Source organism: Micropterus salmoides, unplaced genomic scaffold, assembly GCF_014851395.1.
Source record: "Micropterus salmoides isolate LMB-PRFRI ecotype aquatic unplaced genomic scaffold, ASM1485139v1 Ms_hic_scaffold_2, whole genome shotgun sequence".
Taxonomy (NCBI): domain Eukaryota; kingdom Metazoa; phylum Chordata; class Actinopteri; order Centrarchiformes; family Centrarchidae; genus Micropterus; species Micropterus salmoides.
In genome coordinates this window covers 44030521-44047136 of record NW_024041150.1, presented here as the reverse complement: position 1 = coordinate 44047136, position 16616 = coordinate 44030521, and the positions used below count along the sequence as shown (strand labels likewise).

General features: G+C 41.7%; 1 protein-coding gene across 2 annotated transcripts in view; it reads left to right on the top strand.

Annotated features, from left to right (window-relative positions):
• Positions 1-16616, top strand: part of LOC119911605 (matrix-remodeling-associated protein 5-like) — an 82346-nt gene that overhangs the window by 49578 nt on the left and 16152 nt on the right. The window contains exons 1-3 of one of the 2 annotated variants that reach the window (XM_038730529.1): positions 2303-2623; positions 5623-5964; positions 13980-14321. In XM_038730529.1, the coding sequence (XP_038586457.1) occupies positions 2524-2623; positions 5623-5964; positions 13980-14321 (784 nt within the window). In that variant the 5' untranslated portion in view covers positions 2303-2523. Of the gene's footprint in view, positions 1-2302; positions 2624-5622; positions 5965-13979; positions 14322-16616 lie in introns of those variants that run through there. The other variant, XM_038730528.1, reaches the window with a different exon arrangement.

Sequence of the window (16616 nt, the reverse complement as noted above, 5' to 3'; positions counted from 1 at the left end):
TGTGACTTGTTTATTGTAGAAATGGAAATCTAGTATGAGCAGAAGTGTGTGTGTGTGTGTAACAGTAAACAGAGACTGGGACTATGTTGTTTTCTTCATTTGTTGAAAAAGGTCTTATGTTGTGAGAGTACCCTGACATTCATCTTTGAAATTTAAACCTTGTCCTTTGTTGATCCAATGTGAAATGTGTGAAAGGTGGTTCCATGAGCAGTGCCTTGCTATGGACAACAGAGACCTGAAGAAAGCAAGAAAATCAAAGTGGAATTGCTCTGTGTGCCTGTAATACATCGCATCCCACCAATATAGCTTGTATAGACAAGGAAGTAACGTGAATAAAGAAATGATCCAAGATACACACATATGCACATTTTGAACAATTACATATTTATTTGTAATATATACACATAGCTTACTTTTATTTTATAAAGATGTTTAATATTTTGTCTATACACATCCATGTGTGTATATATATATATATATATATATACGTGAGAGGGCCCAGCCGTCATCCAGCTCCTACCATCAGACCCAAAGGCAGAGTGTCGCCTCTCGTGCTCCCACTCAGCATACTCGGGTTTCGAGGCGGCGCTCTCACCCACAATCCCCTGACACGAGGGATCTGAGGACCATTCTTCAGTCTCGCCGGGGCCGGGGGAAGAGGTCCTGAGGGTTCTACCGGGGGGTAGAACAGGAGTAGAACAGGAGTTTTCGCTCACATACCGTGGGTTGTCGGCTGAGTTTCTCTCGCTGCTGACACCCGCCCAACAGACTACGTTCCTAGGGGTGGTGTGGAACTCGATGACGATGCGGGCCCATCTGTCGCCTGCACGCGTCGGGTCCATTGTGTCCTCAGTAACCAGGATAAAGCTAGGCCGCTCCATCACTGTGAAAAACTTTCAGAGAGTGTTGGGTCTCATGGCAGCAGCGTCTAACATAATCCCGTCTGGCCTGCAGCACATGAGAGCCCTGCAGTGGTGGTTAAAATCCAAGGGATCCGTTACGGATTTCCCCTGATACGGATTACGAGCAGGTGCCTTTGTTCCCTGTATGGAAGTTGGAAGAAACCTTTGTTCCTGTCCCAAGGGCCCGTGTTGGGAACGTCATGTCGCCGGACAATTATTCCGACAGACGCAAGTTCTACAGTCTGGACCTGCCTTCTGCACCCGGCACCCGTGCGCTCTCCTCCTAGTCGTGCCATCAGGTGCTGCACGCTGGGGGCAGGCAGGGTTTCGGCGCGGCCTAAGTGGGTATTCTCGTTCCCATAGTGTCGTCACCGACGCAGTTCGAGTTCCCTCGAAGGGAAACGTCTCGGGTTACGTATGTAACCCTTGTTCCCCAAGAAGGGGAACGAGACACTGCGTCGGTCCACCACACCTCACCCCGCCTGTAGTGCCTTGCTTCACAGAAAAGGGCTAATGTCTCCTGTGTGCCGGCGTGCTTATATACGCCTCCAGTTACGCCGTCACACGCTACCGTTCTAGCAACACCAATAGGATTGGAGTAGTTTCATTCATGTTTCAGCCCGGTTCACGCCCAGAAGCATTCTCATAGTGTCGTCACCGACGCAGTGTCTCGTTCCCCTTCTCGGGGAACAAGGGTTACATACGTAACCCGAGACGTTTCCTTTTTATGTCAATTTGAATCTTTGCAAATAGCGAAAATATTACACACTTTCAATGGCTGTAATATTAAAACCAAACATCAGATTACTCTGATATTGACAGAGGGTCACCCTGAGGTGGTCTGCTATCCCTGTGAAGTGAAATGAGTCAGTGGAAACAGGACGTTTCCTTTTTACATCAATTTGAATCTTGGCGAATAGTGAAAATATTAGACATTTTCAAGGGCTGGAACTTTAAAATACTACATCAGATTGCTCTGATATTGACAGAGGGTCACCCTGAGGTGGTCTGCTGTCACTGTGAAGTGAAATGAGTCAGTGGAAACAGGACGTTTCCTTTTTATGTCAATTTGAATCTTGCGAATAGCGAAAATTTTAGACATTTTCAAGGGCTGTAATTTCAGAATACTACATCAGATTGCTCTGATATTGACAGAGGGTCACCCTGAGGTGGTCTGCTGTCACTGTGAAGTGACATGAACCAGTGGAAACAGGACGTTTTCTTTTTACGTGAGTTCGAATCTTGGCTGAATGTTTTAAGCTTTCTGTGAGACTAATATTTTCTTTAGATACTTGTGGTGTCTTAAGCATTTATTTATTTATTCAATCGTTTCTGCCACATCAATTGCATTATGTTCAGCAGAAGCTCACTTTTATTTTGAAATGTGCTGCGACACGTAATACCTAGAAAAAACACGCATCACAAAACAGCGCGAGGGCTGGCTTGACTTCAGTCTGTAATGCACCGTTAAACTGGTTTGCCAATCGCCATTAAACCAAGAAGAAGAACGAACTCGGAATTGAGAAACAGCTATACTCACCTATATAGTGAGTAGTGGGTGATTTCGGACACAGCCGCAGTGATTTAGTCGTAAAATATTTGAGGCCTTGACGCGGAGCTAATGAGGCTAAAAGCTGTGAAATCGACGAAAGTTGAATATAAAACCGGGATGATTTGTCTGTTGGTGTTCCTGTTGGCCCGTCTGTCTCCAGCTTCTTCAGGTAAAAACCTTTTTTATATACAGTCCATGATAAAGACACGTTTTTAAAGACTTATTAGGATTAAGATTAACTTGTGACACAGCTTCGTACCATCGATCACCTTTATCTTCCGCTATCTTCGCCATCGTTACCAACACCGGCCTGCCAGTCAACATTTGTATCACATATCGTTATTTATCTGACGTCGAGTTTCTGTGAGATGAACAGTTTGTCAGACAGTCTGTAAGTGAAACAGTCTGGATGTTTAGACTCAGCCCGAACAAAGCGTGCAGTCAGCTGTGGCCACGGTAAATGCTCAAGTTAACTTGTGATGCAACAGCTGGATCTACCGTCGCTCATTTAGCGCGCGCACACACACACGCGCACACACACAGAAGTTGGAAGCAGGGGTGGTATTTACGATGTAGCATGGTCACTACTGGTGTGTGAGTAGGTCTGCACAACACAAACCCAGAATAATGCACATGCAGGCCTAAATATCTGCAACGTTGTTCTTTCTCTGTATCATCTGTATGTTTGTCCTCTCCGCGACTCCAACAGCTGGAGAAGATGAGCTTCCCCACAGACAAAGCTGTAGTGGCATTAGCGGCCTCAAAACAGCTAGATGGCTGTGGAGGTATCAAAAGGGAAGGGCCCTCCGCCTAGAACCTAGCAAACCTGACACTCCTGTACTGAAACAGAGTTTGCTCTTGTGCAGTAAACTGGACATACGCTTGGGTTTTGCTGAGCTTCAATATTAGATTTCCCCTGAGGGCTACTTGTTGATCAGGATTCCTGTAGAAAAGTGGGAAGAAAGACAGAGTTGTGTGTAGATGCAAACTTGACTTTTCTGGAGACAATATCTGTCATAAAATGTAAATAGGTAACTGGCTTATCCAGGTAAGGAGTAACTTTGTGACGTCAGGTTTAACTTCTCGATTAACCCGTACTACGGAAGGTGGATAGGTGTTAACCGAGGTCTGTTGCCAAACTGCACGTGGACTACACACCGCATCTGTACTCCGTGATAATGATGTGAAGTAGGATATTAATACACACCACTTCATAAAACATGTTTAGATTACATCCTGACTTGTTCCACTGTGGTTGCAGCTGAAATTAAGTTAGGAAACGCATCCTTGCGTTCATACAGCGAGGCCTGCAGCCTCTGTGATTTTAGAGAGGACATCCTAATTAATTAATGGGACAGTTTCTTAGATGTAGCCCATCTGTAGGCTGTAATTGAAAGTGTTTTCACATAATTAGATTACCTACTTTAAAGTCACAAAAAATCAAAATCACTTGTTTTCTTCTGAAAACGCTTAATTCACAGCAAAGTCTCTAAGATGCAAGATAATATAGTGATTGTGGACTATCTCACCTATTTCCTCATTGTGAAGTCCAATATAATTTCCCAATGCATGCTTACTACACGGCAGACGTGTGTGTGTGTGTGTGTGTGATGTTGCAGCCTTGCAAAGTGAAGTTTCTCTCATAAATGTGTGACTATAATGACATATATAAAATATATTTTTTTACTTTATTATTATTTTAAATTCTGTCTGGATTATTCCCCCTCTCCTCTGGCTCCTTTTTTCTTATTACAATGGACCTTATGTGCAGCTGTACCTTTACATCATATTATATCACATAAAAGAAGAGTCCAGAAAATACATAATAGAGATTTGAACTACAATAAGAACACTGTGAAGATAATTAGACTACAAATTTACTAAATGCGATGCCAACAAGCCTCCCTGGCTTTGTCGGCCGCCGGTATTAGATTTGGCCGTTAACCATCTTTAATCTCCTCAAATCCAGACACTGTCAGTGTGGATTCCTCTGGAGAAATGTGGACCATGCGCCGTTGTGAAAAACTCTGCCTGCCCAGCTGAACACACCCCTTTTATGCGAATGCGCACCAACTCCAGTTAAGTTAACAAGGGGTTAACTAACAAACATCATATCCAACTTTGTAGTACTGTTTAACTCCAGTGTAGGCAGCCACAGTTTGTCAATCCTGACTTTGCCTGATAACAGTTAACTCTACTCAGAGTTGAAGGTTGAACTCCCTTCGTAGTACAGGCCACTGGTCTTCACCAGTGTCAAACAGCCATGCGTTTGTGTAGTGGTTGTTTAGTCTCCCCAATGAACAGGTCTGTGCATTCCTCACTGCATTGGACCGCATACACTAGATTGCTTTTCTTGTGTTTGGGTGTGCGGTCTTTGGGGTGGACCAGCATCTGTCTTAGTGTGTTCTTGGGTTTAAACTACACAAACGCATGGCTCAACACAGAAGGGCCAACTCCTCAGGTCAAGACTCTGCAGTCTACTTACATCTGAAGGACAGAGGACACTCGTTTGAGGACCACCAGGTGCACATTTTAGACAGAGAAGATGGATGGTTTGAAAGAGGTGTCAAGGAAGCATCTACACCAGGGTCGAGAAGCCGTCATTGAACAGGGGAGGGGGTCTACGCCACCACTTATCCCCCACTTACAATGCTGTCCTTTCATCACTTCCCAGGAAACTCAACAAACGTAACCTATTGGCCTCAGGTGAAGATACTTAACGATGGTCGTTCAGTCTTGGCCACAGGTAGTCTTAACGACTGTAACGACTGTCGTCACAGCAACAAGGAACACTACCGAACCAGCGGTATCGATGACCCGGGATAACGACCCCACTGAGGTTAAATAGCTGAGTTTCCCTGCCAGTCAGTCAGAACTGAAGAAGTCCTTTGGATGAGGGACGAAACGTCTTCCAGTATCTTCAACCAAGTCCAGTTGCCCTTGATTTTCACCTTCGTTGGATAACTCGTTTGAAATTATTACGGCCCAGCCCTAGTGGGCATAAAATCCTGTAACATCTCCACAGCTGTGACTAATTATTGAATGTTCCCATGATCTCAGGTGTGAAGAGGCCTTCTGTTTAAACAAAGATGTTCTCACTGTATCGTCCTGTGGAGTCCTTTTGAAATGTAATTACTTTTTCTCTCTGGATGTTTTTATTGTTTTTAGATGTGGTACGAGTGAAACCTGGAGATGATGTCATTCTGCCATGTCAGGCTGGTGAAGCCTCCATCAGAGCTGTAGAGTGGACCAGACCTGACCTGGAGTCAGACTACGTCCTCCTTTACAGAGATGGACGCTCAGATCCAACCCACCAGCATCCATCCTTTAAGGACCGGGTGCAGCTGGTGGACAGAGAGCTGAAGGACGGAGACGTGTCTTTAATTCTGAAGAACGTGAGCAGCAACGACGCTGGAACATACGAGTGTCGAGTTGCAGCAGGTGATTCAAGACGTAAGAGAGCCAACATTGAGACTGAGCCAATCAGAATCTACCAGCTGGAGGTTTCAGGTGAGTTTGTGGAGGTCAGTGTGTCTGTGTGCATGTTGTAGCTGCACTTTATTCCATGTTGATTCTGAGAGTCCAACATGAGGAATATAGAAGATATAGCCCAACCGATATATTGGCAGGCCGACATGAGCAAATTGCAATTAATCGACATCGGCCGTTTATAACCAGGGTTCCCGCAGCTCCTTAAAGATTTAAGACCTTGAAAGGTCTTAAATTGAAATCAGGGAAATTAAGGTCATAAAATTTGCTGTGTTTATTAAATTTGACGATGGTGCATTTAAGCCTATTGGGAAAATTGTCACGCACAGTAGCCTGAAACACCTAATTAGCGTGTATTTGTATGGTTTTCTTTTAGCAATTGACAATGCGAGACCCCGCCATTAATAAAACTCATGTTACGTTTACATTAGCTGCAGACGTTGACGTTTGGCTGCCTGACATATTATCGTCAGTCATGGCTGCAAGATTGGGAGACGCAAGTTAAAGTGGTTGGAGGAAGATCTGATCGTTCTGTCTAGTTCAAACACCTGTAGCCTACATCACGTCCTCCTCTCATTATCTGTAACTACAGGTTAAAATAACTTTCTAAAGTGTGTCTTTCACCGTGATTTGTTTTCCTCCATGGATTATTTACCTCTCTTTAGCAGTGCGCCTGTGTATTAGTTCGGCCAGAAAGTGAAAGTGAAACTTAAATTCGGTCCGACATCGTTTTCTTGTTACCTATCGTCATAATGTGTAAGTTACTCTTTTCTGTTATTTTAGTGGTTTATATTGAGTTTAACACATCAGTTTATGAGTAAGGGATGGGCGACATGAAAAAAATAGTAAAATCATTATTTAATCATTATTTTTATTATTATAAGTTTAAAGGCTGATTTTTGCTCCTGAAGAAACCAGATGGTTAATTGTGCTTTTAATCTTTTCTTTATGGTCAGAACATGACAAACACTTGATGCCAAAAAGCAGCCTGGTATCAAACAGTGGATCACTTCACAGAGCTGAGGCAGAACATCCAAAACAACAAATATGCATGAAAATTTCCTCAATTAAATAAATATCTTAATAGAAAAGTGCTTCAAATAATTTAAATAAATTTTTTACTGAACTTTTGTATACTTTTTTGAGGAAGATTATATAACTAGAATTAACATTATTGTTTTATTGCCCAGCTCTGGTTCACGTTCATAAACGGACACGATCAGTTCACCAAAAACATGAGCAAGATCAATAATCTACACAATTTGAGCACGTTTATGCACAACACTGAATGTCCAGGCGCATGCCTGCGCTGTCAGACTTTTGGATTTTATTTGCAGAAGACTGCGACCAGTACATATTTCCACCCAAGTAGTTGTTGTATGTGGATAGACAACACATTTGCATCCATGTGGTCATGTTGTCCCTGACCACCTCCAGAGTTCGTTTTGCTGATCGGATCACAATCTGTCCTCAATGTGTCCTCGGGTGCATTTACTACCCGATCACAATCACCCAAAATACATTTTAATGCCAGGTGTAAACAGCCTCTATGTTCCCCGATTCGGAATATGCAAAGCCATTCACCTGTGGTGAAAATAAAACTGCCAAATATGGCATTGCGTCATTCATTAAGAGAGCAATGGGATAGGGATGGAGGTGTTTATGGGGGGAACTGTGCTAAAATATATACTTCTAATCATTTATCACCACTGATGAACCCCACCAAGAATAATTTATCGCTTTTAAACGGTACTCGGAGGTGCAGACGATGCTCGGCGGACAGGCAGACCTCTGTACAACAGTCCACCGCTGGTGTTGTGCAACTAGTGCACCGAGCACAGCCCCCCATAAACACCTCCATCCCTCAGTCCAGCTGCAGCCTCGTTCTGTGTAATGGTATCGCCATGTCTTTTCTCGCCCTGAACACAGTCACTCATTACAGTAATAAATCTAAGATTATCTAAGATTGTCCATGTGGCAAGTTTAATGTTGACACTGCATAAAGTCAGCTAAACAACAAGGCAGAGCATCACTTTCCAACTTCACACATGTCCTCTTTTGTGCGTTTTGCTCCAAAGTATTGTCACCCCCAAATTAACTTCTCTAACAGGTTTTGACTAATGTGCATGACTCTTTTTAAAAACTGGTCAGCATACCCTCCCGTTCAGTTAACATCATAAGCACAGCTGTGCTAATTAGCTTAACGAGCTAAGCTAACATGCTATTTATGCTGACAACAATACCTGCAAATTATTGCTAACACATAAATGAAATACTACAATTGCACTCACCGAAACACCTGGAATACTGAAATGCCACCTTACCAGCTTCTGTGCGGACACTTGGTACAGACAGTAGCAGTGAGTCTTGCGAGCGTAAAGAATAAAGTCCAGCCGCTTTAGGTTGAATATATTCACACAGATCGTACAAACGCAGAATACCCTTATAAATGAACATATACCAATGAGTGAGTCTACGATTCTTCAGTGCTGGCCAGCCCACACGTGTGTAAAGTTCACAGTGGTGTTTGCAAGGCTTACAGTTTGTGATAAACCTCTATGAGGCATGATAAACAGAGTCCAGTAGTTTCAATACTTGGGTTGGGGCATTCATATAAATGAGGTCACCATAATCCAGAATGGATGTAGATGTTGCAGATACAAGTTTCCCTTTAGCATTAAAAGAAAAACATAGCCTATTTCTAAAGTAAAAGCCAATTTTCAGTCTCAGTTTCCTAACCAAATGTTCAACATGTCCTTTACAACTAAGACTGTCATCAATTAAAATATCTAGATATTTAAAAGATTTAACTCTTTCGATTTCTGCCCCTTGAAGAGGACTTATCTGCAGATTGCTCTTTGTTTTTGAGAATAACATCAACTTGCTCTCATTTACATTTTTAAAAGCGTTTTGTAATGTAGAGACACTGGCACTAAGTTTTTGCAAAGCTGTAGATAACCATATCATCAGCATAAAAATGGTAATTGGTGTCCAAGATCCTGGCCAACATTGTTCACATAGTAAATAAATGTGGCCACAAAACAGAGCCTTGGGGCACTCCTTTAGTTAATGAGAGAATATTAGAACAATTATTATCTGATTTAACACATTGGGACCTGTCAGTGAGATAATTACAGATCCATCCAACTGCCTTTTTAGATAATCCAATGTTGATCAGTCACTCTTTGAGTAAAATGTGGTTTTCAGAGTCAAAGGCTTTTGACAAATCAATGAAAAGCACTGCACAATGTTGCTTATTGTCAAGAGCTGTCGAGATATCGTTGATCACCTTCAGTGTTGCTGTTATGGTACTATGACCTTTCCTAAAGCCTAAAATTTTTGATAAGATGCAAAGTTTTGAAATCGGCCTGTAGTTATTTAAAATTTTTGGGTCACCACCTTTAAATAATGGTGTGACAAAAGCCGATTTCCAGATTTTGGGAATTTGCATAGTGCTCAGACTTAAGTTAAAAATATCAGTCAAAGGTTTTGCTATTAAATCAGCTGCAATTTTTAGAAAGTAGGGATCAATTAAGTCAGGTCCTTGTGGTTTACGTGCATCTAATGATTTTAGTGCTTTGTGGACTTGACACAAAGTAAAAGGCTGGAAACTAAATGTTGATGCATCAGAGGGTTGTTCCGTAGCAGTCCCAGTGTTGCTTGAGTTTGTGGATGGTGTAGATAAAATAAAATGTTGGTTGAAACAATTTAACATTTCAACTTTGTCATAAATATGTAAAGAGTTATGGACAATCTAATTTGGCAAGACTTGTGAGTTATTTTCTGCAAGGAGAGATTTTATAGTTTTCCAAAATCTTTTAGGGTCATTAAGACTGTCAGTTTTAGTTGACACGTAGAATTCGGACTTGGCATTTTTAATTTGGGAGGAACTTTTATTTCTTAATTTTCTGAAATTATCCCAATCGCATTTTAAACCAGTTTTTTTGCTTTTGCCCAGGCTAAGTTCCTCTCATGTAAAGCATTTGCCAAATTTGGTGTAAACCAAGGACTATCTCTACCTTTAACTCTAAATTTCTTAAAGGTTCTATGAAACACTCATAGAAAAATTACCAAGCTGTTTCAACATCTGGAATGAGGTCAGTTCTGTTCCATTGGCACTTAGAAAGGTCATGGTAAAATGCCTGTTCATTGTTTTAAATCTCTTTTTATAATGACTCGTGGTTTTCTTTTATCAATTTTGGTATTTCTAACAGTGGCCACGATACAGTGGTCGCTGAGATCATTGCAAAAGACCCCAGTTGAACAGTATTTATGTGGGGCATTTGTTAAGATCAGATCAATCAATGTTGACTTTGAGAGACACTTAATATTTGGATGATTTTGAAATCATCAGAATTTGGGCTAAGCCAGTCCCAGTTTAAATCTCCAATTAGTATAGTTTCATTGGAATTGAGCTTAAATAGAAAATCCTTTAGTAATTGGAGTGCGTTTTGAGGTGGCAGAAGGAGGCCTATAACATCCCACAACATTTACATGTAAACCCTTGGCAATTTCAACCTTTAGCATTAAAAGTTCAGATTGTTTACAGAGAGATTCAGCTTGTAACAAATTTACATGGAGGGATGAGTTTATATAAATGGCAATTCCCCCACCTTTAGCTAGTCTTTCAACACGATAGATTTGAAAGCCATTTATGCAAACATCATTGTCAGATATAGATTTGTTTAGCCACGTTTCAGAAATAAAAACTATATCTGCTCCTGTTGACCTTACTCAGATTCGAACTTGGTCAATTTTAGGTAGAAGACTGCGAACATTAAGGTGAATTATTTTAAGGCCAGGTAAGGACTTAAAGTCAGATGGGGTTTGAACCTCTGGGCCAGGGTTTGGTTGTATGTTTCCAGATAGTAAGAGTAACAAAATAATTAGTCGTCTTTGGTTTCCAAAACGGTTGGGTATTGTGTTTTTAGACACAATTTCAATTGAAAGTAACATAATAGAGGTTTCATTAAGTGAAAAATAATCATATAAAATTAGTTGTTTTATGACCCAAGGTAGTAGGACACACAGATTTGTTAGTTTTGATATTGGCATTTTATACGTAGGGGCAGATGATTTGTTATGATCGTAGTTCACATCAACTTGGATATGTTCAAAAGTATGGGCTCCCGGCGTCTGTCCAAAATTAAATGTAGACAATTTATCATGACTGTTAGAATTATGACAAATGAGCAGAAGGCACAACAATACACTTGGAAAATGCATATTTAAATTGAAAGTCACACCAGGTAGGATCAGCAATTTTGGTATTGGAATTGCAGTCCAGAGCTAGCAGCCAGGCGGTGCAGGCCCAAGGTAGAAAAACAGCTAGCAGCCAGGCGGTGCAGGTCCAGGTTGGGGGAGGAGCAGCTAGCAGCCAGGCGGTGCAGGTCCAGGTTGGGGAGCAGCTAGCAGCCAGGCAATGCAGGCCCAGGGTGGAAAAACAGCTAGAAGCCAGGCGCTGCAGGTCCAGGTTGGGGAGGAGCTAGCAGGCTAGTTGCACATGTGCAGAGTCCAATTTGGAGTCGAGAATGTTTTAAACTGTAATATAAAAGGCTCAAGAAGGGCTTATATTAAGAAGGCATATATTAGCTGATTAAACAATTATGTGACCATAAAAAGATTGTTGAGTGTTTGGGACCAGCTCACAGTGACTGACCTGCTGTAATACTGCAGCCACTACCAAGGCTGACTGCTAGAGAGACGCTCACAGAGCTGCACACCAAGAACTGCAGGTAGAGGAAAAAAGATACCAGATTTAATAAAGTGTGGGAAATAATCTGAGAAGGAAATATTAATGGGGAAAGGATGAGGGCGGCCATGGCAGAGGTAAGTGACAAACAAATCTATAGACAGAGGTGTGTGTATGTGTAAACTTGACTTTTCTGGAGACAATATCTGTCATAAAATGTAAATAGGTAACTGGCTTATCCAGGTAAGGAGTAACTTTGTGACGTCAGGTTTAACTTCTCGATTAACCCGTACTACGGAAGGTGGATAGGTGTTAACCGAGGTCTGTTGCCAAACTGCACGTGGACTACACACCGCATCTGTACTCCGTGATAATGATGTGAAGTAGGATATTAATACACACCACTTCATAAAACATGTTTAGATTACATCCTGACTTGTTCCACTGTGGTTGCAGCTGAAATTAAGTTAGGAAACGCATCCTTGCGTTCATACAGCGAGGCCTGCAGCCTCTGTGATTTTAGAGAGGACATCCTAATTAATTAATGGGACAGTTTCTTAGATGTAGCCCATCTGTAGGCTGTAATTGAAAGTGTTTTCACATAATTAGATTACCTACTTTAAAGTCACAAAAAATCAAAATCACTTGTGTTTTCTTCTGAAAACGCTTAATTCACAGCAAAGTCTCTAAGATGCAAGATAATATAGTGATTGTGGACTATCTCACCTATTTCCTCATTGTGAAGTCCAATATAATTTCCCAATGCATGCTTACTACACGGCAGACGTGTGTGTGTGTGTGTGTGTGTGTGTGTGTGTGTGTGATGTTGCAGCCTTGCAAAGTGAAGTTTCTCTCATAAATGTGTGATTATAATGACATATATAAAATATATTTTTTACTTTATTATTATTTTAAATTCTGTCTGGATTATTCCCCCTCTCCGCTGGCTCCTTTTTTCCTATTACAATGGACCTTATGTGCAGCTGTACCTTTACATCATATTATATCACATAAAAGAAGAGTCCAGAAAATACATAATAGAGATTTGAACTACAATAAGAACACTGTGAAGATAATTAGACTACAAATTTACTAAATGCGATGCCAACAAGCCTCCCTGGCTTTGTCGGCCGCCGGTATTAGATTTGGCCGTTAACCATCTTTAATCTCCTCAAATCCAGACACTGTCAGTGTGGATTCCTCTGGAGAAATGTGGACCATGCGCCGTTGTGAAAAACTCTGCCTGCCCAGCTGAACACACCCCTTTTATGCGAATGCGCACCAACTCCAGTTAAGTTAACAAGGGGTTAACTAACAAACATCATATCCAACTTTGTAGTACTGTTTAACTCCAGTGTAGGCAGCCACAGTTTGTCAATCCTGACTTTGCCTGATAACAGTTAACTCTACTCAGAGTTGAAGGTTGAACTCCCTTCGTAGTACAGGCCACTGGTCTTCACCAGTGTCAAACAGCCATGCGTTTGTGTAGTGGTTGTTTAGTCTCCCCAATGAACAGGTCTGTGCATTCCTCACTGCATTGGACCGCATACACTAGATTGCTTTTCTTGTGTTTGGGTGTGCGGTCTTTGGGGTGGACCAGCATCTGTCTTAGTGTGTTCTTGGGTTTAAACTACACAAACGCATGGCTCAACACAGAAGGGCCAACTCCTCAGGTCAAGACTCTGCAGTCTACTTACATCTGAAGGACAGAGGACACTCGTTTGAGGACCACCAGGTGCACATTTTAGACAGAGAAGATGGATGGTTTGAAAGAGGTGTCAAGGAAGCATCTACACCAGGGTTGAGAAGCCGTCATTGAACAGGGGAGGAGGTCTACGCCACCACTTATCCCCCACTTACAATGCTGTCCTTTCATCACTTCCCAGGAAACTCAACAAACGTAACCTATTGGCCTCAGGTGAAGATACTTAACGACTGTAACGACTGTCGTCACAGCAACCAGGAACACTAACGAACCAGCGGTATCGATGACCCGGGATAACGACCCCACTGAGGTTAAATAGCTGAGTTTCCCTGCCAGTCAGTCAGAACTGAAGAAGTCCTTTGGATGAGGGACGAAACGTCTTCCAGTATCTTCAACCAAGTCCAGTTGCCCTTGATTTTAACCTTCGTTGGATAACTCGTTTGAAATTATTACGGCCCAGCCCAAGTGGGCATAAAATCCTGTCATGTCTCCACAGCTGTGACTAATTATTGAATGTTCCCATGATCTCAGGTGTGAAGAGGCCTTCTGTTTAAACAAAGATGTTCTCACTGTATCGTCCTGTGGAGTCCTTTTGAAATGTAATTACTTTTTCTCTCTGGATGTTTTTATTGTTTTTAGATGTGGTACGAGTGAAACCTGGAGATGATGTCATTCTGCCATGTCAGGCTGGAGATGTCTTCATCAGAGCTGTAGAGTGGACCAGACCTGACCTGGAGCCAGAGTACGTCCTCTTTTACAGAGGTCGACGCTCAGATCCAACCCAGCAGCATCCATCCTTTAAGGACCGGGTGCAGCTGGTGGACAGAGAGCTGAAGGACGGAGACGTGTCTTTAATTCTGAAGAACGTGAGCAGCAACGACGCTGGAACATACGAGTGTCGAGTTGCAGCAGGTGATTCAAGACGTAAGAGAGCCAACATTGAGACTGAGCCAATCAGAATCATCCAGCTGGAGGTTTCAGGTGAGTTTGTGGAGGTCAGTGTGTCTGTGTGCCATGTTGTAGCTGCAGTTTATTCCATGTTGATTCTGAGAGTCCAACATGAGGAATATAGAAGATATAGCCCAACCGATATATTGGCAGGCCGACATGAGCAAATTGCAATTAATCGACATCGGCCGTTTATAACCAGGGTTCCCGCAGCTCCTTAAAAAGTCTTGAAAGGTCTTAAATTGAAATCAGGGAAATTAAGGTCATAAAATTTGCTGTGTTTATTAAATTTGACGATGGTGCATTTAAGCCTATTGGGAAAATTGTCACGCACAGTAGCCTGAAACACCTAATTAGCGTGTATTTGTATGGTTTTCTTTTAGCAATTGACAATGCGAGACCCCGCCATTAATAAAACTCATGTTACGTTTACATTAGCTGCAGACGTTGACGTTTGGCTGCCTGACATATTATCGTCAGTCATGGCTGCAAGATTGGGAGACGCAAGTTAAAGTGGTTGGAGGAAGATCTGATTGTTCTGTCTAGTTCAAACACCTGTAGCCTACATCACGTCCTCCTCTCATTATCTGTAACTACAGGTTAAAATAACTTTCTAAAGTGTGTCTTTCACCGTGATTTGTTTTCCTCCATGGATTATTTACCTCTCTTTAGCAGTGCGCCTGTGTATTAGTTCGGCCAGAAAGTGAAAGTGAAACTTAAATTCGGTCCGACATCGTTTTCTTGTTACCTATCGTCATAATGTGTAAGTTACTCTTTTCTGTTATTTTAGTGGTTTATATTGAGTTTAACACATCAGTTTATGAGTAAGGGATGGGCGACATGAAAAAAATAGTAAAATCATTATTTAATCATTATTTTTATTATTATAAGTTTAAAGGCTGATTTTTGCTCCTGAAGAAACCAGATGGTTAATTGTGCTTTTAATCTTTTCTTTATGGTCAGAACATGACAAACACTTGATGCCAAAAAGCAGCCTGGTATCAAACAGTGGATCACTTCACAGAGCTGAGGCAGAACATCCAAAACAACAAATATGCATGAAAATTTCCTCAATTAAATAAATATCTTAATAGAAAAGTGCTTCAAATAATTTAAATAAATTTTTTACTGAACTTTTGTATACTTTTTTTGAGGAAGATTATATAACTAGAATTAACATTATTGTTTTATTGCCCAGCTCTGGTTCACGTTCATAAACGGACACGATCAGTTCACCAAAAACATGAGCAAGATCAATAATCTACACAATTTGAGCACGTTTATGCACAACACTGAATGTCCAGGCGCATGCCTGCGCTGTCAGACTTTTGGATTTTATTTGCAGAAGACTGCGACCAGTACATATTTCCACCCAAGTAGTTGTTGTATGTGGATAGACAACACATTTGCATCCATGTGGTCATGTTGTCCCTGACCACCTCCAGAGTTCGTTTTGCTGATCGGATCACAATCTGTCCTCAATGTGTCCTCGGGTGCATTTACTACCCGATCACAATCACCCAAAATACATTTTAATGCCAGGTGTAAACAGCCTCTATGTTCCCCGATTCGGAATATGCAAAGCCATTCACCTGTGGTGAAAATAAAACTGCCAAATATGGCATTGCGTCATTCATTAAGAGAGCAATGGGATAGGGATGGAGGTGTTTATGGGGGGAACTGTGCTAAATATATACTTCTAATCATTTATCACCACTGATGAACCCCACCAAGAATAATTTATCGCTTTTAAACGGTACTCGGAGGTGCAGACGATGCTCGGCGGACAGGCAGACCTCTGTACAACAGTCCACCGCTGGTGTTGTGCAACTAGTGCACCGAGCACAGCCCCCCATAAACACCTCCATCCCTCAGTCCAGCTGCAGCCTCGTTCTGTGTAATGGTATCGCCATGTCTTTTCTCGCCCTGAACACAGTCACTCATTACAGTAATAAATCTAAGATTATCTAAGATTGTCCATGTGGCAAGTTTAATGTTGACACTGCATAAAGTCAGCTAAACAACAAGGCAGAGCATCACTTTCCAACTTCACACATGTCCTCTTTTGTGCGTTTTGCTCCAAAGTATTGTCACCCCCAAATTAACTTCTCTAACAGGTTTTGACTAATGTGCATGACTCTTTTTAAAAACTGGTCAGCATACCCTCCCGTTCAGTTAACATCATAAGCACAGCTGTGCTAATTAGCTTAACGAGCTAAGCTAACATGCTATTTATGCTGACAACAATACCTGCAAATTATTGCTAACACATAAATGAAATACTACAATTGCACTCACCGAAACACCTGGAATACTGAAATGCCACCT